Raw genomic sequence first — 24,167 nt, forward strand, 5'->3', positions numbered from 1 at the left:
AAGTAGAGTATTCTGAATTGATTTTTCAATGATAGTAAGTGTTACACATTTAAAGAAGGAGTATAGATAATTTTCACAACACTAATAAGCAAATTGTTATTCTGAACAGGTAAGGCGACCTCAGCACCGTAGCATGACTAGTAGCACAAATCTCCGTCAGCTTTCTCTATCCTGCACAAAGAAAGTCCTAAGAAACATCAGTTGGTTTTACATTGTTGGTTTTTAATTTTTTCCATATGTTCTGTATCTTAACCATTAAGAAACTTCTGTGCAGAGATATCCAGTAGAGAGTAGCACATTGTAGAATTCCGAAAATTTCACCTTATCTCTTTCTTCATTTTAAGTTTATCTTTAGCTTTAACAACTAATCATTGAACTGCACTTTTTCTTTTCAGACCTCCAGAATAATTACTCTTAGGAAAAAGCCCAAATGTATCAGCTCATTCATTTCATTTGAACTCACCTGGGATGAAGTTCTCAAATTTGTATTTGTCAAGGATTAGTTTTATAATCACAAAATTCTTGGCTTACAATATGAGGAAGCCTTTAAAGGGTTTAAATATCAGACTGTTGTCTTCTCTTGCAAGAGATGCAATAAGATCATGTCAATGATCAACACTAACTACATCAAAATTAAACTCTCATCTGCTATGAGAAAACACTGAAGAAAATTTCTCAAGGACAGGTTGTGATTTCATTGCTCATTGCTCTTGCTACTAGTCATTCTGTTTCTGTTGAATAAAAAACAACATTATCATTCTCCTAGATAACTGCAATATCGCTAAGTTAAAACATCTTCAGGTAGTATTTCTTATTTGAATAAAACATAAGACATTTCATAGTTTGAACAATCAGGTTCTCCTGATGGAGGACAAAGAGAAGTTTCTCTATTTGAAATGTAGGACCTTATATTATGAAGCCTTAGATGTTCCTTCTTTCCTCTAATTGATCCCCCATGTCTAAGTCCACAGAGACTAAAACCTTGGACATGCTGACTGATTGAGAGATGAAGTCAATTTTGAATTTACAGAAAATTAACTAATCAATCTAACTTCTGTATCCACTTGTTGCCCAGAATTACACTCAGCTGGAGTACACTTCCATGTTCCATGAGCTAAGAGCTATAAGGAATGTTAGGTGAAATTTGTAGGCTTCCAAATATCTTTTACCTTCTGCAATGCACAATTGTATTCAAAGAGATGAATAACATTAAAAATATTATTGGAATGATAGTCAAAAACGATATTTGGATAGTTATATGTCCTGTGGTGTTTTATCAAGCAAAGAAACGAGCAAAAATTATTAAATAATATTTTAGTAAACTAATGACTAATTTGAATGATATGTGATAACATAAAATCTTGGCAAATGTGTTTCAAAGCTCTTTTGTGTTGTTGGTTTATGGGGCTTGAACTCAGGACCTGGATGAAGTCCCTGAGTTTTTTTGCTCAGGGTTAGAGCTCTACCACCTTGAGCCACAGCACCATTTCTGATTTAGTGGTGGTTAATTAGAGATGGAGTCTCCTGGACTCTCCTGCCTGGGGTGGCATTAAACTGTGATCCTCAGATCTCATTCTTCTGAGTAACTAGGATTACAAGTATGAACCACTACTTCCCAGCTCCCAAAATTTTGAAGTTAAGATTGAAAACATATATACATATATATATGTCTTACTGCTCTTATCTTCGGAGGATTATTTCTATATCTTCTTTATTAAATCTGTTACCATTGCACTTAATTGCAAAAATCTACACAAGTAATCTTCATTCTTCTTACTGTGTTTGTCCAATAAATATCACACTAAGAAAACAACAAACAATTACGATGAACTTCACTTCAAATTTATTCACACAGATCTCATATTGGCCGCCTTTCAATGTCCTTAGTCTATAAAGCTTTCTAAAACTTAAGTCCTGGCTCCTCCAAAATCATGACATGTCTACAATCCTTTGATTCATTTGAGAAAAGATAAATCTGGCAAGAAAAGATAGGCAGAATCTCCATTCTCCTAGTCTACTAATAGCTGTCCTCATTCTGAACCACCTATTCAGTCTCAGTGCCTGTGATAAGCCATAAGTCTCTCCACTTCCCTGAATGCATACTCTTTACTCTGTATGGACTGAACTCCTTTTTCCCCAGAGTCTTCCCACTTTTTCTTTATTGCGTAATCCTCACAACATATTGACATAATGTTTTGAGAAAAACATAGGAAGATATGAAAAATAGAGCTTTACACTGGAGGTTAAACATTTTTGTTGGTCTATAGAGATTCCAGAGTCTAAGAGTCTATAGATTTTGATACAGTTAATTGTTCAGGTAACAGGATGGTAACTATGAACAAGATAATTTAAGAGCGTTGATCAAGAAAAAGCTTACAGAATGAAACACATTACTCTGAGATGCTGTCTGTATGGCCCCTAGGACCTTAGATTCAAGAGATTCTTGATACTTTTTTTTACATGTGTTTTTATTTTTATATACATTACTCTTTTTATTTTATTTTATTTTATTATTGTGAAAATACCATACAGAGGGGTTACAATTACATGGGCAAGATAATCAGTATATTTTTTATCAAGCATTGTTGCCTCCTCCTTTCTTTCCCCTTACCATCCATGCCCTCTCCCCGCCCCCCACCCCCACCCCACCACTACCACCTCCCTTGGCCAAAGTTGTAAGTTGTTTTTCGACGTAACATCTTGTACATCTCATTGATGTAATGGGTTCACCTGTATCCCTATTTAAACAATTTGTTTTTTTCCTTTATACCAACATCAAATTCAGTGAAAACAGGGGTTATGCTATGGGGGAGGACATACAAAGCAACAAAGAAATCATTTTATAAATATGCTAGAAACACTCGCAAGAAAGAAAAAACATTTGAAACTTATCTTAGGGTTCCTTTCACCTAACATCAACTTATCTGACTGTTTCTGCTTGTCTCAGACATATACTAGTTATTGCAAATAAGGGAAACCATGGGGCCTATGTTTCTTTGGCCCTGGCTTACTTCACTTAATATAATTTTTTCCAAGTCTTTCCATTTCCTAACAAATGGGGCAATGTCATTGTTTCTGATGGAGACATAGAATTCCATTGTGTATATATACCACATTTTCTTGATCCATTCATCTGCCGAGGGGTATCTGGGATGGAATCAAAGAAAGGTTAGACAAATGGGATTGCATGAAATTGCAGAGCTTCTGCATGGCAAAGGACCTAGCTAGCAAGATCAATAGAAAGCCCACAGATTGGGAGAAGATCTTCACTAGCCATACAACAGACAAGGGTCTCATATCTAAAATATACATGGAACTCAAAAAATTAAATCCCCCAAAAACAATTCCTCAAAGAAATAACTGTCCAATAAATAAGTGGACTAAAGACTTAAAGAGAAGATTCTCTTAAGAGGAAAGAAGGATGGCCAATAGACACATGAAGAAATGATCAACCTCCCTAGCCATAAAAGAAATGCAAATCAAAACAACATTGAGATACCACCTCATCCCAGTTAGAATGGCAAAAATCAAGAACTCTAATAACAACAGATGCTGGAGGGGATGTGAAGAGAAGGGAACCCTACTGCATTGTTGGTGGGAGTGTAAACTCGTTCAACCACTTTGGAAAGTAGCATGGAGTTTCCTCAAAAGACTCCACAAAGAGCTCCCCTAAAACCCAGCAATCCCACTTTTGGGCATTTACCCAAATGATCACAAACAAGACCATACTAAAGCTACCAGCACAACTATGTTTATTGCAGCATTATTTGCCATAGCTAAGATATGGATTCTTGATACTTTTATAAGGGACAATTTACTTTTGGAGCTGTCCCTTTGAAAAGGTCTCCTGATAGAGGGAATACCAGTGTGATAGATACTACTTAAGAAAATATAATACTTTTCTTTGCCTGTTCAGAGGTTTTGAGGGCCTGGGTGCTATCCCTGAGCTTTCAGTGTTTAAGGCTAGCACTATAACACTTGAGGAACAGCTACACTCTGGCTTTTTGGTGATTAATTGGAGATAAGTATCTCACAGACTTTCCTACTTGGCTGTGTGAACCCTGATCCTCAGATGTCAGCCTCCTCAATAGCCAGGATTATAGGTATCAGTCTGTAATCAGGGCCTCAGTCTGAAACAGGGCATAAGAATGTATAAAATCTTTATTTATAATAGTGCCTAGATGGTTAAGGAGAGATTTATGGAAAGAAAGATTAGAATTTAGACTTTTCTGGGGGTTGAGGAGGAGGGAAAGTGGGAGAAAAACTAATGAGTGGGTAACGATGTTTGACAAGAATGTACTCATTACCTTATTTATATAAATGTGATCCCTCTATACAACACCCTTACAACCAAATAAAATTAAATTAAAAAAGAATTTAGACTTTTTGAAAACACCACATATAAATGAGCACAGTTTATAATGTACTCTTCAGGAACTTACTGTTGTTGTGGTGGTAATGTTGATAATGGCTTTGAACTCATTGCCTCATGCTTGCGCAGAGGGCACTCAACAATGTGAGTCACACTCCCAGCCTGGAATATGCTCCAAACATTGAACTCATTCTAGAATAAATCTGTAGATTTAAAATTTTATCAACTTTTGTAGACAATATAATTTTATATCTCTATCTTATATATATATCAAAAGAGAAATACAGAATTATAAATTAATATGTATATATTTTTTGTAAGAAATTTCCAGATTTTTTCCCAAAGTGGGTGTCTGATTTTTGGCTCCTACTCATAGCATATGAGAAATCCAGATTCTCAATATATTGATCAAAATTCAGTGTTCTAAGTTTTTTTAATTATTCAGGAAGATGTGTGCTTATAATTCTCTATTGTTTTAATTTTGTATCTTCAGACACTTAATTCATTCTTTTTCATATGATTTTTTTTTAAATTTTATTTTATTTTATTTGAGAACATACTGTACAGAGGGGTTAAAATTACATGGGCAGGATAATGCATACATTTCTTACCAAGCATTGCAGCCTCCTCCTTTGTTTATCCTTCACCTCCCTTCCCAGCCTCCCCCCTCCCCCCCACCCAATCATACCGCCCCTCCCCCCCCCACCGAAATTGTAAAGCTGGTTTTGACATGACATTTTGTACTTCTCATTGTTGCAACAGGTCCACCTGAATCCTTAAACGACTTGTTGGTCCCCGTCTCCTCCACATGTTATACTGACATCAAATATAGTGAAAGCGGGGGTTACACTGTGGGGGAGGGACATACAAAGCAACAAAGAAATAATCTTATAAATGCGTTAGAAACACATGCATGAAAGAAACAAAAACATTAAAATACATATTTGAGGTTTCGTTTTCCTAACATCACATTATCTGACTTTTTCTGCTTGACTCATACCTATACTAGATATTGCAAATAAGGGAAACCATGGGCCCTATGTTTCTTTGGGCCTGGCTTACTTCACTTAATATAATTTTTTCCAAGACTTTCCACTTCCTAACAAATGGGCAAATGTCATTCTTTCTGATGGAGGCATAGAATTCCATTGTGTATATATACCACATCTTCTTGATCCATTCATCTACTGAGGGGCATCTGGGTTGGTTCCATATCTTAGCTATGGTAAATAATGCTGCAATAAACATAGTTGTGCTGGTAGCTTTAGTGTGGCCTTGTTTGTGATCATTTGGGTAAATGCCCAAAAGTGGGATTGCTGGGTCAATGGGGAGCTCTATGTGGAGTCTTTTGAGGAACCTCCATACTGCTTTCCAAAGTGGTTGAACAAGTTTACATTCCCACCAACAATGAAGTAAGGTTCCTTTCTGTCCACATCCCCTCCAGCATCTGTTGTTGTCAGAGTTCTTGATTTTTGCTGTTCTAACTGGAGTGAGGTGATATCTCAATGTTGTTTTGATTTGCATTTCTTTTATGGCTAGGGATGTTGAACATTTCTTCATGTGTCTATTGGCCATCCTTCTTTCTTCTTCAGAGAAACTTCTCTTTAAGTCTTTCGCCCACTTACTTATTGGGCAGTTGTTTCTTTGAGGATTTGTTGTTGGGTGGTTTAATTTTTTGAGTTCCAAGTATATTTTAGATATGAGACCCTTGTCCGTTGTATGGCTAGTAAAGATCTTCTCCCAGTCCGTGGGCTTTCTATTGATCTTGCTAGCTATGTCATTTGCCCTGCAGAAGCTCTGCAACCTTATACAATCCCATTTGTCCAACCTTTCTTTGATTTGTTGTGTTTCCGGGTCTCTATTCAGAAAATTTCAGCCTGAGCCAAGGAGACCCAGGGTTTCTCCTATTCCATCCTGTAATGTTTTCAGAGTGTCTGCTTTGAGTTCAAGGTCTTTGATCCATTTGGAGTTGATTCTGGTGCAGGGTGATATATAAGGATCTAGCTTTAGTTTTCTACATGTAGTTAACCAGTTTTGCCAGCACCATTTACTGAAGAGGCTGTCTGTCTTCCATTCTATTGTTTTAGCTCCCTTACCGAAGATTAGATGGCTATAGGTCTGTAGGTTCATTTCTGGGTTTTCAATTCTATTCCATTGGTCCTAAGGTCTGTTCTTATGCCAATACCAAGCTGTTTTGATTACTATGGCTTTATAGTAGAGTTTGAAATTTGGTATTGATATTCCTCCAGCAGTGTTCTTTCCGTTGAGGAGCGTTTTTGCTATTCGGGGTCTTTTATTGTTCCATATGAATTTTTGGATTGCCTCTTCTATTTCCTTGAAGAATGAGGGTGGAATTTTGATAGGTATTGCGTTGAATTTGTAGATAGCCTTGGGAAGTATTGCCATTTTCACGATGTTAATCTTTCCAATCCAGGAGCATGGGAGGTTTTGCCATTTTTTAAGTTCTGTGTTGATTTCCTTTTTCAAGATTTTAAAGTTTTCATCATAGAGGTCCTTCACTTCTTTAGTTAAGTTAATTCCTAGGTATTTTATTTTTTGTGGGGCTATTACAAATGGAGTTGCTTTCCTAATTTCAGCCACACTTTTCTCATTGTTGGCATACAGAAAAGCCATTGATTTTTGGGGGTTAATTTTATAACCTGCTACTTTGCCAAAGTTTTGAATCAGCTTGAGTAATTTGGGAGTGGAGTCTATGGGATTCTTTAAATACAAGATCATGTCATCTGCAAAGAGGGAGAGTTTTATTTCTTCTTTCCCTATTTGGATCCCCTTTATGTCTGCATCTTGTCTTATTGCTGTAGCTAGGCATTCTAATACTAGATTGAAGAGAAGTGGAGATAGTGGGCATCCTTGTCTTGTTCCTGAGTTAAGGGGACATGGCTTTAGTTTTTCACCATTGAGTATAATGCTGGCTGTAGGTTTGTCATATACAGCCTTTATTGTATTGAGGAATGTTCCATGGATTCCTAATTTTTCCAAAACTTTCATCATAAAGGGGTGTTGGATCTTGTCGAATGCTTTTTCTGCGTCTATTGAGATAACCATGTGGTTCTTATTCTTGCTCCTGTTGATGTGATGAATAATATTAATTGATTTGCATATATTGAACCAGCTTTGCATCCCTGAAATGAATCCTGTTTGATCGTGGTGTATGATTTTTTGGATGAATTGTTGAAGTCGGTTGGCCAAAATTTTGTTGAGAAGTTTTGCATCAATGTTCATCAAAGAAATGGGTCTATAGTTCTCTTTCTTTGATGAGTCCCTGCCCGGTTTGGGGATGAGGGTTATGATGGCTTCATAGAATGTGTTCGGTAGTGAGGTTTCTCTTTCAATTTCATTGAAGAGTTGGAGGAGAATTGGTGTGAGCTCTGCTTTGAAGGCCTTGTAAAATTCCGCTGTAAAACCATCTGGTCCTGGACTTTTCTTAGCTGGGAGGTCTCTTATTGCTGTTTCTATTTCAATGCTTGATATGGGCCTGTTAAGATAGTTTAACTCATCTTGGTTTAGTTTTGGCATGTCAATATTTGCTAGGAAGAGGTCCATTTCTGTCAAGTTCTCAAACTTATTAGCATAAAGTTTTGAGAAGTATTCCCTTATAATGGTCTGAATCTTGGATGTTTCCGTGATGATGTTTCCATTCTCATCTCTGAGTTTATTAATTTGGGTGTGTTCTCTTCTTTTTCTGATAAGATTTGCTAAGGGTCTGTCAGTTTTGTTAAGTTTTTCGAAGAACCAACTCTTTGTTTTGTTGATTCTTTCTATAGTTTTTTTGGATTCTAATTCATTTAATTCTGATTTAATTTTGATTATTTCTTTCCATCTACTGGATTGGGGTTTATCTTGCTGCTCTTTTTCAAGGAGATTTAGATGTGTCATTAAATTGTTAGTTTCAGATCTCTCCAATTTGTTGATGTAGGAGCTCAGAGCTATAAACTTGCCTCTGAATATTGCCTTTGGTGTGTCCCAGAGGAGCTGGTATTTTGTGTGTTCATTTTTGTTGAATAGCATGAACATTTGAATTTCCTTTCTAATCTCTTCCATGACCCACTCATGATTCAGTAGTGTGTTGTTCAGCCTCCATGTGATACCGGACTTTCTTTGGTGGCTTTTGGTGTTGAGTGCTAATTTTATTCCGTTGTGGTCAGAGAGAATGCAAGGTATAGCTTCAATGTTTCTGAATTTAGACAAGTTTGCTTTGTGGCCTAAAATGTGGTCTATTTTAGAAAACGTTCCATGTGCTGCTGAGAAAAACGTGTATTCTGATGCTGCTGGGTGAAATGTTAGGTAGATGTCTGTTAAGTCTAGTTGATCTATGCAGCTGTTTAGATCTGCGGTTTCTCTGTTGAGTTTTTGCCAAGTTGATCTATCTAGTGGGGAGAGTGGTGTGTTAAAATCCCCAACAATTAATGTCTTTGGATCTATGTGGGATTTGAGGGAAAGTAGTGTTTCTTTGATAAATTTGGGTGCTCCATTGTTTGGCGAATAGATATTTAGAATTGTAATATCCTCCTGAAGGAGAGATCCTTTAATTAGTATGTAGCGACCTTCTTTATCTCTTCTCACGAATTTTAATTTGAAGTCTATTTTATCTGATATTAGGATTGCAACTCCTGCCTGTTTATGCGGTCCGTTTGCTTGGTAGATTTTGTTCCAGCCTTGAACATTGAAAATGTGTTTGTTTTTACGGGCAAGATGTGACTCCTGCAGGCAGCAGATAGAAGGGTCTTGTTTTTTAATCCAACTAGACAGTCTATGTCGCTTAATTGGACACTTCAGTCCGTTAACATTAAGAGATAGGACTGAGAGGTATTTGGGAGTTCCTGCCATGTTATCTACCTTCTTGGGGGCTGCGAAAACTGGGTTCTTCCTATGGTTCTTGGATTCTCAGTTTGGGTGCAGTTTCTTGGCCTTTATTGCGGTCTTGTTGGTTTTCTATGTGTAGGACATCTTTAAGAATCTTTTGTAGGGCTGGTTTGGTGGAGATGTATTGTTTCAATTTTTCTGTGCTATGGAAGGTTTTTATTTGGCCTTCAGTTATGAAGGAGAGTTTAGCTGGGTACAGTATTCTTGGTTGATAGTTGTTTGTTTTTAGGGCATGGCATACATCATTCCAGGCTCTTCTTGCTTTGATTGTCTCTGCTGAGAAATCTGAGGTGATTCTAATTGGTTTCCCTTTATAGGTGATTACCCTTTTTTTTTCTCTCTGACAGCTTTAAGGATCTATTCCTTGTTCTGAGTTGATCCAGTGTGGATTATAATGTGACGGTGGGATGTCCTATTCTGGTCTGGTCTATTTGGGGTTCTAAAGGCTTCTTGTATCTGGACAGGCCTATCTTTTTGCATGTTTGGGAAGTTCTCTGCTAGGATCCTGTTAAACAAATTTCCTAGACCATTAACTTCTGTTTCTAGGTGCTCCTCTACACCCATTATCCTTAGATTAGGCCTTCTGATGGTGTCTTCCAGGTGTTGGATAGATCTATCATGTTTCTTGGACTTGTCTTGGATGGTTGTATGTTCTTTCTCTATAATATCTAGGCAGTCTTCAATCCCTGAGATTCGATCTTCTGCATGGTCTAACCTGCTGTCAAGACTCTCTACTTTGTTTTTTATCTCTTTTCCTTCTAGTTGGTCAGCTTTGATGGCTTCAAGTTCTTTGTTGAAGCTCTTTTTTAGGTCTTGTATGAATTTCTTTACTTCCTTAGTTTGGTGTTCAGTGTTTGTCCTCAAATCACTTAGTTGATTGGTTATGGTTTCTTTGGGCTCCCATTCCTTCTGTTGGGTTCCATTCAGCATTCCCTTTGTGGTCTCCCTGACTTCCTTCAGCTCTTTGTTAATGGATTCCACGAATGCCTTTAGTGATCTTTGTGTGTTCTCTACCTGGTCTCTCAATTCCTGTATTACTCTTTGATTAGCTTCCTCCCGTTCGTGGGATTCCTGCAGATCTCTTTGAGTGTTCTCAGCCAGCGCATGCCATTCCTCCCTTTCTCTTTGAGTATTCTCAAGTTGTTCACGCAAATCCTGTATCAGTTTTTGAGTAGCTTCCTCACGCTTATGATATTCCTGTATAAACTTCTGGGATGCCTCCTCTCTCCCTATCATGCTCATACAGAGTCCTTTGTACGTTGTCAAAGTTTTCATTTATCATGTTTGTCAGCAGTGTTTGTAGAGCTATTTGGGAACTCTCCTCTGGATTATTCATTATCTGTTCTAACTCTTGATTATCAAGATTGGGAATTGAGATACCCGAATTTTCCATTTTTCTTGTGTTTTTCCGGCTTACTCTGCCCATTTGAGATGAAGATAGCACCAGTTTTGTGCTAGAACACTATCTTAAGGCAACCAAAGTTTACATTTGTACAGTCAATAGTCTACAGATACAATCTAGTTCAACAGATACATCTATTCGACATCAAACAACTACATATTAAAGGGCTTCAAACTGCAGAGAAGAATTTGGAAAACCAGAAATTATTAGGGTTAGGGAGAGATGTGGGTAAAAAATAGGAATAGATTGGTGTGGGGAGGCACAGGGAGAGTTAACTATGTCCTAATCACAATGCAGGAAATAGGTTGGGTAGGATGCAAGTAGAGAGAGAGAGAAAAAGAAGAAAGGGAAAGGGGAATGAAAAGAGACCAGAAAAAAATAGAAACGTAAAAATTAATGTTATTTTAGAGATTAAAAGACCATCTATTTATAGAGGAATATGAATACGTTGAGGGAAAGGGAGGGACATAGAGGAGATGTGAAAAACTTTAAAAAAATGCTTAAAATATTATATAGGTATAAAGAGGTAGTACTGCTATTAATGAATTTAAGTCTCAGAGGTTTGGAATTGAGTAATAAGTTTGTGGATTAAGTGTGTACACAATGGGGGATAGGGTCTACTGGTTAACTACGGGTTTATCTGAGGATGTGCAGGACAAGAGTTAAGTCACATAAAGAAGAACAAAGAGGAAAAGGTGGAAAGGATAGGAAAGTGAGAAGAAAAGACCAGAAGTTCAGTAGAGCTAGACAAAAAACAAAAAGATAATTAAGAATGAAAGAAAAAGAGAAAGAAGACAAGAAAAGAAAGGAAAACACACATTCACGTATTCCTAAAATAAAAATTATAAGAGGAGAAAAAAAAAAGTTAATGGAAAACTATTATTTTTTCAGAAGAGGCAAAAATTAAAGATTAATAAAAGTTTTAGAAAAGCAAAAAAAATTTTTATATATATAAGGTAACAAAAAACGAAAAAAAAACAAATCAAAAAAAGAAAAAAAGAAAAGAAGAAAAAAAAGTTCTTTGATTTTTTTTTTTTTTGGGAGGGGTGGGAAGAGTCCTGTATCTCCCTTTTGTCTGTAACCAGAGTCTGGTTGGAGTCTCTGGTCAGCTTGAGGTCCTGTCGCTTGATTGGTTTCTTAAGTCAGTTTGTTGGAACAGGCAGAAAAATGCTCTGCTTTACCCAAGATTTTGAGATCCCCCTCCCAGGTTAGTTTACTGGGAGGGTGATCTGCTTTGAGAATCACAAAAGAGGGGGATGCAGTGATGAGGCTAGGTTCTGGGTAGAGTTGAGGCCTTTCAATGAACAGTAGCTTTTCCCTGGGGCTATTTTGTGAAAAAAAACTCACAGCACCCAGCCTGGAGCCATTCTCAGGGTTTCTGTTTTTCAATTGATTGTGGTGGCTGCTAGAGGGAGGGGCAGCCTCTGGCTCTGGTTACCCGGTGAGGAGAGCCACTCCAATGGCTGGCGCCTGAGCTGGGTGACTTTTCCCTGGATGGAACTGAGTCTGTGAGGTCACTTCGCCGTTAAGTTCTTGTGACCTGCTAAATGACTAGTTTTATTCCAAGGCCTGAGCTGGAGCTAGCCGCTCCTCCAAGCTTTGTCGGTATCCAAGATGGAGATCACTGGTGCTGGGTGGGGGAGGGGTGGCCTTCCCTCCTCTGCTCCCTGAGAAGGAGTGAGGAAGTGGGGCTTCTACTCACGCCGAGTCTTGGATCCCGGGTCGTCTCTGGTCTGCAAAGTGCAGGATGAAGTTGTCCGCTCCTTGTCGGTTCTTGCTGGTGTTGAGTAGAATCCGCTCGTCTGCTGCATCTGGCTCCTTCGTCCAGGACTGTGTCTCAGGTGTGCCCCCGCGGCGGTGGTCGCCGCCGTGACCCTGCCGCCGCAGCGGCAGCTGCTGGCAGACGCTCAGATGTGTCTGCTTGGCTTCCCCTCTCTTGACTAACTCTCTGTCCTGTGATGGCACACTTGGTGTGATTCTCTGGCTTGGGACTGTTCACTGGAACTCTGAAACTGTTTTCTATGCAAGAGCTTGTTCAGATTCCAGCTTCTCCTCCGCCATCTTCCCGGAACTTCCATATGATTTTTTTTGTTGTTGTTCTTGTTCCAATGCTGAGGGTAAAACTCGGAGCCTGAACACTGTCACTTGAGCTTTTGTGCTCAAGGCTAGTGCCCTATCATTTGAACCACAGTTTCACTTCGACTTTTTGGATGGTTAGTTGGATACAGGTGTCTCATAAACTTTTCTGACCAGGCTCACTTTGAACCATGATCCTCACATCTCAGTCTCTAGCTAGGATTACAGGAATGAGCTACTAATGTCCAGTTTCATATCATTTTGATAATTAATATTAAGTATATGTTTTATCTGAATTTTTTGACTAGATAAGCATTCTACAACTTAAGTTACACACCAGCCCAACTTTTTTTTCTCTCATTGCATGGGATTGAACCCAGAGTCTCAGCTAGGTGAAACCCTTCAGTGAGTCATACCCTTAATTTGTGTCCTATTTTTTTTAATTCGATTGGAGAGGATGTACTATGGAACACAAATCTCAATATATAACTCTGAAAGCATAAACTCTTCAAATAATCCTGAATAAACTTGTCTCTGCCTGCCTAATTCTGGGATGAATGTACCATATCTTGTTTGTAATGATTCCATGACAGTTGGCAATATCCTGGTATAAAGATGTGTTCACCCAGGCACCTGCTCTCTTTCTCTGCTGCCATCTGGGTGTCACGCCCTGTGCCTTGCACACCAGGCTGTGGCATCTTATATAATAGTCATCAACATGGACATGTTCACAAAGAGGATATTTTATTATTACTTTTGTGCATTATGTTAATTCCTTAGTGTAATTTGTGATAATCAGATACATGCTTACAAATAATAATTATCAAATGGAAGTGGCAAACACTTCCATCTTTCTCAAAGATTGTTTCTATGTGTTGAAAATAAACACATTCCACATTCCCCTGAATATTTTTAAATAAAATATTATGGTCCCAATACTTTCACTAGTTTTTGTAGGAAATAGAACAAATTCCTCCTCATTTAAATCCCTTTCTCTCACTTGTTTCTGTCCCCAATATCTTTCCCAGTCTCCTGACTAGCATTTGGTCCCATCGTACAATGGAATCAATCTTACAGTTTCCACAAATGAAAACACCGGGAAATACTGTCAATGTCTAACAGAGAAAGCAAACAAAAAGAGTGAGGCTCCCCTGGCGCTGCTGGCCTGTAATCCTAGCTACTCAGTGTAAGTTCCAAGCCTGGGTGGAGAGCAGACTCCGCCCTCCTCGCAGCCAAGTCTCCACCCAGTACCTGTGTTAACTAAGCAACTGGCACACGTGGAAGAGGTCACATCTGCATCCACTGAGGCCACATCTGGATCCTATGTAGCCACATCTTTTTTCCATCTGGTCCCACCTCCTCTTACCTCTTACCTCTATAGTTTTATTCCACATGCATTTTGACAGTCTATTGTTATAAATATGTACATAAATGTTACTTGCTCTTCAAGAGGTAATTCTTTTGCCATTATTCCATTTCTTATGTCTAATTGTATAAGGACTGTAGGAACCCTGTGGTAAATCATGTAGAAATGTATGAAAACCTGATAATTGTGACTGGCACCAGACGCAAAGGCAGATTTGTGGGACTCCGTACTTCAACCTGTGAAGTTGAATGTTATGGTAGGACACCCACTTGGTGTTGGAGAAATAGAGAAATGATGTTGGAAAAGACATCACAAATTTGGAGCTAGGAACAGAAATTCCCATTACACTTTAAGTGCTTCCACTTAAAATAACATTGATACATCAATTTGGCTTAGATATTAGATAGAAATTATGCTTTGCTATGTAGCAAACAAGTATATTTAGTAGAAATACATATGTATACAAATATACAAAAATAATTTGTTGCTGTTTGAAACAAATATATGCATTTGGTACAATCATACATCAAAGTTCACAAATCTATGACCCTATTTGCTATTTGCAAATTACAAATCAAGCACAATTGCACTCACTCAATAAAAAAAATAGTATTTGAGAGGACCTGTAAAGCAATGCTTTAGTATAACATTAACAGGGCAGTCTACTCTCTTTTGTATTATTTTCTATCCTATATAAATGTTCAGAATATTTAGACCAGAATCAACAAAATGTGATTCAAATAACTCACAATGTGATAAAATTGATCCTCAACACAACATTTATTATTAGACAAATAGAAACAAGTTATTAATGCTTCTAGAAATGCAACAACGTAAGTAATTTGTTATGTATATTTTATGCAAGAGCAACTACAAATGAGTGTATAATTATTCAATATGCCAAATGGTAAGGGATAAAATAAAAGTAAATACAAAACAAGCTTTATTGATCAATAATTAGGAATAGACTGTAATTTGAAACCTATATAGAATATTGTTATAATTCATTCAATGCATTTAAACAATTTTTTTAATTTTTATTGCTTACTTTCTTGCTATTATAGAGGCCATGTACAGAGGGATTTCCACCTCCCTCCTATTTCCACCCACAAGTTGTACAGTTCATTTTTATCAGTGTCCAGTGAGCTCCACTGCTGCAATTTTTCACCGTTTTCCCCTTGAGTCCTGTACCCTCCCCCAAGCCTTCTGAGGATTTACACTTGAACACACCATACATGAGGTAAATAAGACAGAATCATCAAAAACTAAAAACTAAAAGAAAAAAAGGTCTCTTGTTTACATATCTTGGAGTTAGTTTCAGTATGTATATCATTTAATATAAATATGAAGAGGTGCTTAGGCATTGAACTTTTGTATTTTTCTCCTAAGAATATTCTTTTTTGGTCTCACTGTGTATATGTATTTAGAATCCTGAATAATTTATCATATCCCTGTGCATTTTAAATCTAATTTCTGCATATCAAAGAAGATGTGCCATTTGTATCTCTGAGCTTAGATTACCGCATTTAACATGATTTGTTTTACTTCCATCCATTTTCCTGCATTCTTTCTAATGGCTGTGTAAAATTTTATTGTGTATAGGTATCTTATTTTTGATACCCTCATCTATTGTAGAGTATCTAGGCTGTTTCCTTGTCTTCCAGAAGTACTTAATTTTGAGATTTCATTTTAAATGAGACAAATACATGGAGATTTAAACACTAAAGTTCTTCCACTCAGCTACTTTATGCTGATTTAGTAGTATGTAAGTCAATGGGCTGCTTTAAAGATTAAATCAAATGGATGCCAATGAATAAACTACCAGACATAAATCCCATGCCTTGGCTCACATCTGTAACCCTAGCTACTAAGAAGTTGACACTTGGGGATTACAGTTCCAAATCAGACTGGGCAGAAATGTTTGTAAGATTCTTAATCTCAAATTACCCATCAAGAAGCCATGTGTGACTCAAATATTCAAATGATAGAGTGTGAGTCTTGAGTAAAAAGTTAAGGAAAAGTACCCAGGCCTTGAGTTCAAACCCCAGTATTCACATGCACATGTGTGCGTACACACACACACACACACACACACACCAGATATACTCACTAAAATTTAGAGATCCTGTGTAAATAAGCTAACATTATCATTGTATAATTTCAAAAGAATTAAACTATGTCATGCACTTTAGCCACATTTGTTGGGTTCAAGGCTTATCATTGAGTTGAGTCCCAGTTTTGGGTCATTGCTTTTGTTGTTCATAGCACTTCTCAAATTTCTCTTCTCAGGACTATTGTACTAAGCAAAATCTTGGTGCCAAACTATTTCATTCACTTTACTCAATGTTCCCTTGGGAAAGGTGGTTTATCTTAAAGTAGTTTTGCTCAAGGGAAGGTAGATTTTAGGTGTAGCCAACACATCAGAATGTTCTACTAATATATATATATATATATGAAATATATATTTTATATACATATGAGAATCTTATTGAGTATGGTCTCTTCTGAAGGTAAGTCTATTTTGGTTGACATTTATTTATCATTTCAAATGATTCATCATATTTATTATGTGTTTTGCACTGACATGTTAATTTTGACTTACAAAGTAACCTTCGAAACATTGTACTCATAAATGCTATGAAATGAATTGCAATATTTTAACATAATGTTTAGAACATTAAAATGTGGTTTAATGTCCATTTCAGAACTGTGGGGATAAAGTTCTTATTGGATAAGCTTTCAATCTTGTCAAATAATTGAATTCACATCACTGGATCTTTTTTCATGAAATCTTGAGACTGTTTAAGGATCTTTACTGCTTTATATTAAAACCTTGTAGACAAAGAGGCTCTTTCTTTGGGGAGAGCAGGATGGAAGACAGAAGAGTTAGGAGAATGTTGAATGAAATGTCAATAGCCCAGAACAATGTACTCTGTTTCTATGTATGTGTGGGTAATGTGAGAGTCCTTTAACTACCAGGATAAAATTTTTTTTGATTAATAGACATAGTATACCTCATATATCTTCCAAAAACTGTCTGAAGTGATTATCAAAAAATAAATACAGGATATATTATTCATTTAAAATTACTTTATTGTTATTATTCAGGTGATGTATAGAAGGACTGTAATTATGTGTTAGGCAATGAGTACATTTCCTTTCCTATAGTGTCTTCTGTTCCCTCATTCTCTCTGAGTCCTTCCCTCCCATCTCCACCCACAAGTTGTATGGTTCACCTTCATTAGTGTGCCTTCTTCCCAGCCTCCTGAAGATATATGATTTTAAAGGACTGCTTTCAAAACCTATACTCCTAAAAGGCAAACCTAGCAGGAATAGACACATTTCTAGATATATGATGTTACTTTTCAATAATGAAAAAATGTTTCCCTTTATTTTGTGAAGGATATATATGCATATATATTTATATATACAAAAATATCTTTTACCAATTTCAGGAGGGAAAACTTATAGATAGATACAATGATTTGGAAATAGTTGATTAGATGACAATAATTCTTTTCTTATTTAAAGACTTTTTTGCAGTGTTTCACAGTTCATATATTGTGCAACAGAATGATGAATAGCATATTTAAAGTTAAAATGAAGGCAAATTAAATTATAAATATATATATAAATTATGAATAAATATATGACACATTTCATATGTATAAGTGAAATACATATTTACATGTATTCATGATATGTACATATAATATACATTCTAGCTAATGTACCTGACAATTTAAAATTAACAGTCCTTCAACACACCTAAGCAATAAATACTAATAACAGACTGTCCAACTTTTCATAATTTGCTGAATTAACTTAGTCTTTTAATAAAAGGAGAAATGTTCCGGCTTCAAATGAACACAGCCATGTATACATAATACAAAAAGATCTTTTATTTATTTATTTATTCTCTTTTCTTTTTTTCTCTCTTTCTTTTAATTGTGAGAATACCATACAGAGGAGTTACAATTACATGGGCAAGATGATGAGTACATTTCTTATCAAGCATTGTTGCCTCCTTGTTGTTTCCCCTTCCCATCCCTTTCCATACTCCTCCCCTCCCCCACCTGATCTTCCCCCTATCCCCACCAAAGATGTTAAGTTTGTTTTTCAACATGACTTGTACATCTCATTGTTGCAATGGGTCCATCTGTATCCCTAGTTAAAGGATTTGTTTTTTTCTCTTCCTCTCCACAAATTATACCAACATCAAAAACAGTGAAAGTATGGGTTATACTGTGGGGGAGGGACATACAAAGCAACATAGAAATCATCTTATAAATGTGATAGAAACAATTGCAAGAAAGGAAAAAAACTCTTCGTAAAGGTTATAAAGCTGTACTAACTCTAAATAGATGAAGTCATAATCAAGCAATATGCTCAAATTGATTTTCTATGAAATCATCTGTCAGAGCATTATTTACAATACGTTTTCATAACATAAGAAGGTAATTAAGATTTTATTTTTTACATTTCTCTTTGCAAATAATCAGAGCTCTAATTTATATGCAAACATATGTTTGCATATATGTATCAGGCATCTGCTTCTCCTTCTCTTTCTCCTTTACTTTCTCACACACAAGTACCTCTACTGGTACTTGCAAATGCTGGACCAAGAATATTGAGAAACTTTTAGATCTTTTCATTTAAAATGTGTGTTCTTACATCCAAATCCTCTGAGAACCCATTCTGGATATTTAGTCTGAATTTTTTTCTTCTCTAAGCTTAAACTCTCCCTTTCCAGTTGCCATACCATTTGTCAAAGCATCATACTGACATTATTTGCTCTGACTTTGGACCTGCTGAGTGTGTACAGAAAATAGCAACAGATGATCTAAATTACAAATTCAAGTCAATTAAAAATGAAAATTTTGTATATGCAAACTGGCTGAGAAAACTTTTAAACATTTTTCAATTCATTTAATAAGTCTTAGGAGATTTATTAAAGTATATTAATCAACCCCCCAAAATATAATTTAATAACCTGCCTTCTACTTTAAAATATGAAATGACAGTTGTGATTATTTTGTTATTTATGATTTTGTATTAATCTTTTAGAAACTTTTGAAATACTTATGTTAAATATACACGTTATCCCTCTGCTTCCTAACAACAAAACAGCAATACTTATTTTTCTTTTTTCTTTTTGTGTCCATCCTAGGGCTTGAACTTAGGGCTTGGGCGGTGTCCCATAGTGGCTTTGGCTCAAGGCTGGTGCTCTACAAACAGCTAAATTAGCTAATTGGAAATAAGTTTTTCATAGTCTTTCCTACCTGGGCTGCCTTCAAATCACAATCTTACAGATCTCAGCCTCTTGAGTAGCTAGGATTATAGGCATGAACTAGCAGGGCTCAATAATTCTTTTCATTTTCAAAGACTTCAATATGCAAAAGGCTCAGTGTTCTCTAATCCATATATTCTGAGTCCATAGAAGAAATGAAATGGTGTTTAAGTTATAATGATAATAGCAGGATCTAAAGTTAAGCAATCAGGATGCTGTATATGAAATATGTGAACATATGAGAAAGGTAGCAATAATAAACAAAATAAGAGGCTGATAATACTAAACAGAAGATAGTGAAAATCAACAGGATTGAGAAATAATTTAATAAGACTTTTATTTTACCTACTTTTTTTATAAAAGAAAATCCAAATATGCAGTATTTAATCAAAGCATGTTGAAGATGCTGGTTTTATTTGGTGCCCATGTGGTGTTTAAGTGCATGAACTCTGGGTACTTTCTTTGTACTAGCCCTTGAAGTACCTGTACATAGAACATCTGTGAATCAAGTGGGTTCCTTCTGCCACCTAATTGTTATAGCATCAATGTATGTACTTGCACATCCAGGCTTCTGATTAAACTGAAAGATCACCATTTCTTTATATCCAGTAATTAATGCCCAGACAAACTCTACAAAATGTGCTGAGATATTGACATCTTTAAACTTACAGAATGAAATCAGTGTGAGCACTACAACACTTTCCAAAAGGATACCTAATTTTTCTTTAATAAAAAAATCATTCTTTGCAGCTGTGTACTCATGTTTTGTTTCACTTTGTTTTGTTTCCTCAGCAAAGCAAAATTTACTTCTGCAGAAATCTGACAAGAAAGCACACAGAGAAGGCTGCTTGTATACCTATTTTTCCTGATGCAAGAAGCTATTTATTCTTTGTCTTCACAAAAATTGTAAATACCTTAAAAGTTTTTACTTGCTACAGCTTTCCATCCAGAAAACTGTTTCAAATGTAGTTGTACTCATTTTTGTGAACTTAGTTTGACTATATCTCTTAGATGAATGGATCCATTTTGTTAATTATTAAATTCATGTATCCTTCCTTTGTGCTCATGTTTTCTTTGATCGTTTGAGGTTCTGATTTCACATGAAGATAGGAATCAATTTTTTCTGTGAAGAATATAACTAATTTAAAATGTATTGTGTTAAATCTGTGTTGCATTTTGAATAGTAGGAACATTTTAACAATATGTATTCTTCTATTTCTCTTTTTGTTGTTCCTTCATTAATTTTTCTTCATTACTGTTACATAATTCTAATTGCAGACTTCCTCCCTTCGGTTAAGATTCTTCCTAAATGATAAACTTTCTGAAGCCATTGAAGACCAGATCACCTTTATGATTTTTTATGGATGCAAAAGATAGTGTTTGTTATGTTTGTTAATTTTGTATTCTGTAACTTTACTGGATTATAAGTTTAAATAGATAGCACAAATACCAATTTAACTAAATGTCTACAGGTAAAAATAAGCAGATCATTTTATTCTTTAAAATGTGATTCTCTGTGATCTGTCATAATATTCCATGGAGATAAGATATCTTAAAATTGTTTTCTCCTTTTCACTACTTTTCCAGTTTTCTAGTAGTTAATTGCAGATAAGAGTCTCACGGACTTTTCTGCCCTGGCTGGATTTGAACCATGAGCTTCAGATTTCAGCCTCCTAAGTAGCTAGGATGACAGGCGTGAGCCACTGGTGCCTGGCTTCTTTCACTACTTTTTATGTTTACAGTTTTGATAATCTTCTCAATCAACTGTCCACATCCAAAAAAACTCAAGGCTTGCTGTCCTCTTTATTGACTTCTCTAGATCTTCATGGCAGTACATTGTTAGCCCAAGTATTGTGTAGAAGATGTCTCCAAGCCCAAGCCTATCCTAGGAAAAAATTTCCCATTTAATTTGATGGTGTAGTAAGCAATGATGTTGTTTTAATAGCAGGGAAATAAAAGGTTATATAGGACTGGGAATGTGGCTTCTTGGTAGAGTGCTTGCCTAGCATGCAAAAAGCCTTGGTGGTTTGATTACTTAGTACCACATACACAAAAAAAATAAAATAAAATTTAAAAAATAACAACTAAAAATTAAGTTAAGGAAGTGCAAAGAACTTTTAATTATTTGGGATATCATTATTCTTCATAAGAAGAATTTCCATTTTTTATTTATACAATTAATTCTATAGTCTTTGGAATTCACAGTTAAACAAATCTCTACCTATATATATAAAATTTTATATATGTATATAACCAAATATATACATATATATGCACATATATAATTTTTATATATGCACATATAATATGCCCACATATATAATTTTACTTTGAGGAAGAGCCTAAACAGGACATGGTGCTGTACAATTGTAATCTCAGCATTCATGAGAGCAAGGTAGGATAAGGATGGTTTCAATGCCAGCTTGAGCTACATGCAGAAGTCATGTCACAAAATACTTTTTTAAAGAAACTAACTATATGGCAACAATGCTGGATAAGAAATGTACTCATTACCTTGCTCATGTAACTGTAACCCATTTGTACAGTATTTTCACAATAAAAAACTTAATTAAAAATACTTCTAAAATCTGAATGAATATAAATCACTTGTGACTCAAACCACAAGTGATTTCATTCAGATTCAAACCAATCTAAATGACATACTTCTAGATCGGTGTTTTTTCTTCATTTTGTTTTTAGTGTACATAACAAAAAATCTATTAAAGGAGTGAAATTATTTTCCATGACTTTTTAGTATTTTGGTCAATTTTTATAAGACATAGTCGTCTATTTGAACTACGTATATGGAAAACAGTTAAAACGTTAAACTTTTATCTGAAATGAGACCATATTAGCAAGATGAAAGATGGTATCTCATCAGAATGGTAGAGTTTTGAGTTAGGACTTTGGAGCTCATATTCTAACATCCAGATATTATGTAATCAAAACAAGACTTGTAGATGAAAAAAATCTCTCCGTTTGCTTTTTATTTTTCCCTTTGCTTCATCTAGCTGGTAGAAATGATGGAGGAGAGAAACAGCACCTCAGACTTCATTCTCTTAGGACTATTTAAGTACACACAACTCCACCGCTCTCTCTTCACCATGCTGCTGACAATAGCCATTGCTTCTCTCATTAGCAATGCCATCATGCTTCTTCTGATTCACCAGGACCACCAACTCCACACGCCCATGTACTTCCTCCTCAGCCAGCTCTCCTTCATGGACCTTATGCTCTTTTCCACCATTGTGCCCAAAATGGCCACTGTCTACCTGACTGGCAGGAAGTCCATCTCTCCTGCTGGATGTGGACTGCAGATTTTTGTGTCACTCACTCTGGGTGGTGGAGAGTGCTTCCTCCTGGCAGCCATGTCCTATGACCGTTATGTGGCTGTGTGCCACCCACTGCGATACTCTGTTCTCATGAGCTGGCCATTATGTTTGCAAATGACAATGGGATCTTGGATCCTAGGAGCAGCTGACGGCCTCATACAGGCTGCAGTTACCCTGAGCTTTCCATTTTGCAGTACACACAAAATCAACCATTTCTTTTGTGAGGCCCCTATGCTGGTGCGTTTAGCTTGTGGTGACACTTCATTCTTTGAGAATCTCATGTACATCTGCTGTGTGCTGATGCTTCTGATTCCCCTTTCCCTCATCCTGACTTCCTACGGTCTCATCCTCACTGCTGTGCTCCGCATGCCTTCCACAGATGCCCGCAAGAAGGCCTTTGCCACCTGCTCTTCACACCTGGCCGTGGTGGGCCTATTTTATGGAGCTGCCATTTTCATCTACATGAGACCTACATCTTACAGGTCAACTAATTACGACAAAGTTGTGTCAGTGTTCTACACTATCCTGACTCCCATGTTGAACCCCATCATCTACAGCCTGAGGAACAGTGAGGTCAAAGGTGCTGTGAAAAGGTGGCTGAGAAAATGTTTATATCTAAAGTATGGGCAAAATTAGTCCCATGTTATAAGATGCGTTTACATTCCTGGATTTATAAGTTAAATTGTATTGTAATTTTTCACTTTATGAATGCATGAAGAGAAAGTTAAATTATGTACCCAAAACAAAACTAATGATCACTTACACTGAGATATGATATTTTAAGGACATTTTATTTGCTGTGTTCTATGTTAAGTAAATTTATATCCTATAGTGGTCTTAGATAAAAATACTATAGATATGATCACCAGCTTTCTAGCTGGAAAGTCTCTCATGGCTCTCTACTACTCAGACGCTGTGGTCATGCATTCCATGAAACAATATTCTATATAGTTTCCAAGGATAATATCATCTCTAATTTCAGATTGCAAAAAAATATAAAAATGTTAGGCTAGAGATGATTCCCTAAGCTGGTGTATTTTCTCTGGTAATTTATTTTAGTACTATTTCTTTTTCTTTTTCTTTTTCTTTTTTTGTGATGGCTTTGGGGCTTGAACAAAGTGAGATTTGAACTCCCTGAGATTTTTGTTTGAACTCCCTGAGATTTTGCTCAAGGCTAGTTTTTTTGGGGGGGTGGTTCTGCTCTTGGGGCTTGAACTCTGGGCCTGGGGGCTGTCCCTCAGCTTTTCAGCTCAAGGCTAGCACTCTATCACTTGAGCCACAGCACCACTTCTGGCTTTTTTTTGCTTATGTGGTGCTGAGGAATCGAACCCAGGGCCTCATGCATGCAAGGCAAACGCTCTACCACTGAGCCACCTTCCCAGCCCATTCTTTACCTCTTTTGACACAGCTTTTCCTCTTCTGGCTTTTTGGTAGCAGTAATTGAA

At 36.4% G+C, this 24,167-nt stretch overlaps 1 protein-coding gene across 1 annotated transcript; it reads left to right on the forward strand.

The window, feature by feature from the left end:
* Positions 1 to 22,413: 22,413 nt before the first annotated feature.
* On the forward strand, positions 22,414 to 23,358 carry LOC122103833 (olfactory receptor 2T33-like). Its single transcript, XM_042674502.1, has one exon. The coding sequence runs from the start codon at positions 22,414 to 22,416 to the stop codon at positions 23,356 to 23,358; it is 945 nt and encodes a 314-aa protein (XP_042530436.1).
* The last annotated feature ends 809 nt before the right edge of the window (positions 23,359 to 24,167 follow it).

This window comes from Dipodomys spectabilis, unplaced genomic scaffold (assembly GCF_019054845.1).
Source record: "Dipodomys spectabilis isolate Male_0828 unplaced genomic scaffold, ASM1905484v1 ptg000019l, whole genome shotgun sequence".
Classification (NCBI taxonomy): Eukaryota; Metazoa; Chordata; class Mammalia; order Rodentia; family Heteromyidae; genus Dipodomys; species Dipodomys spectabilis.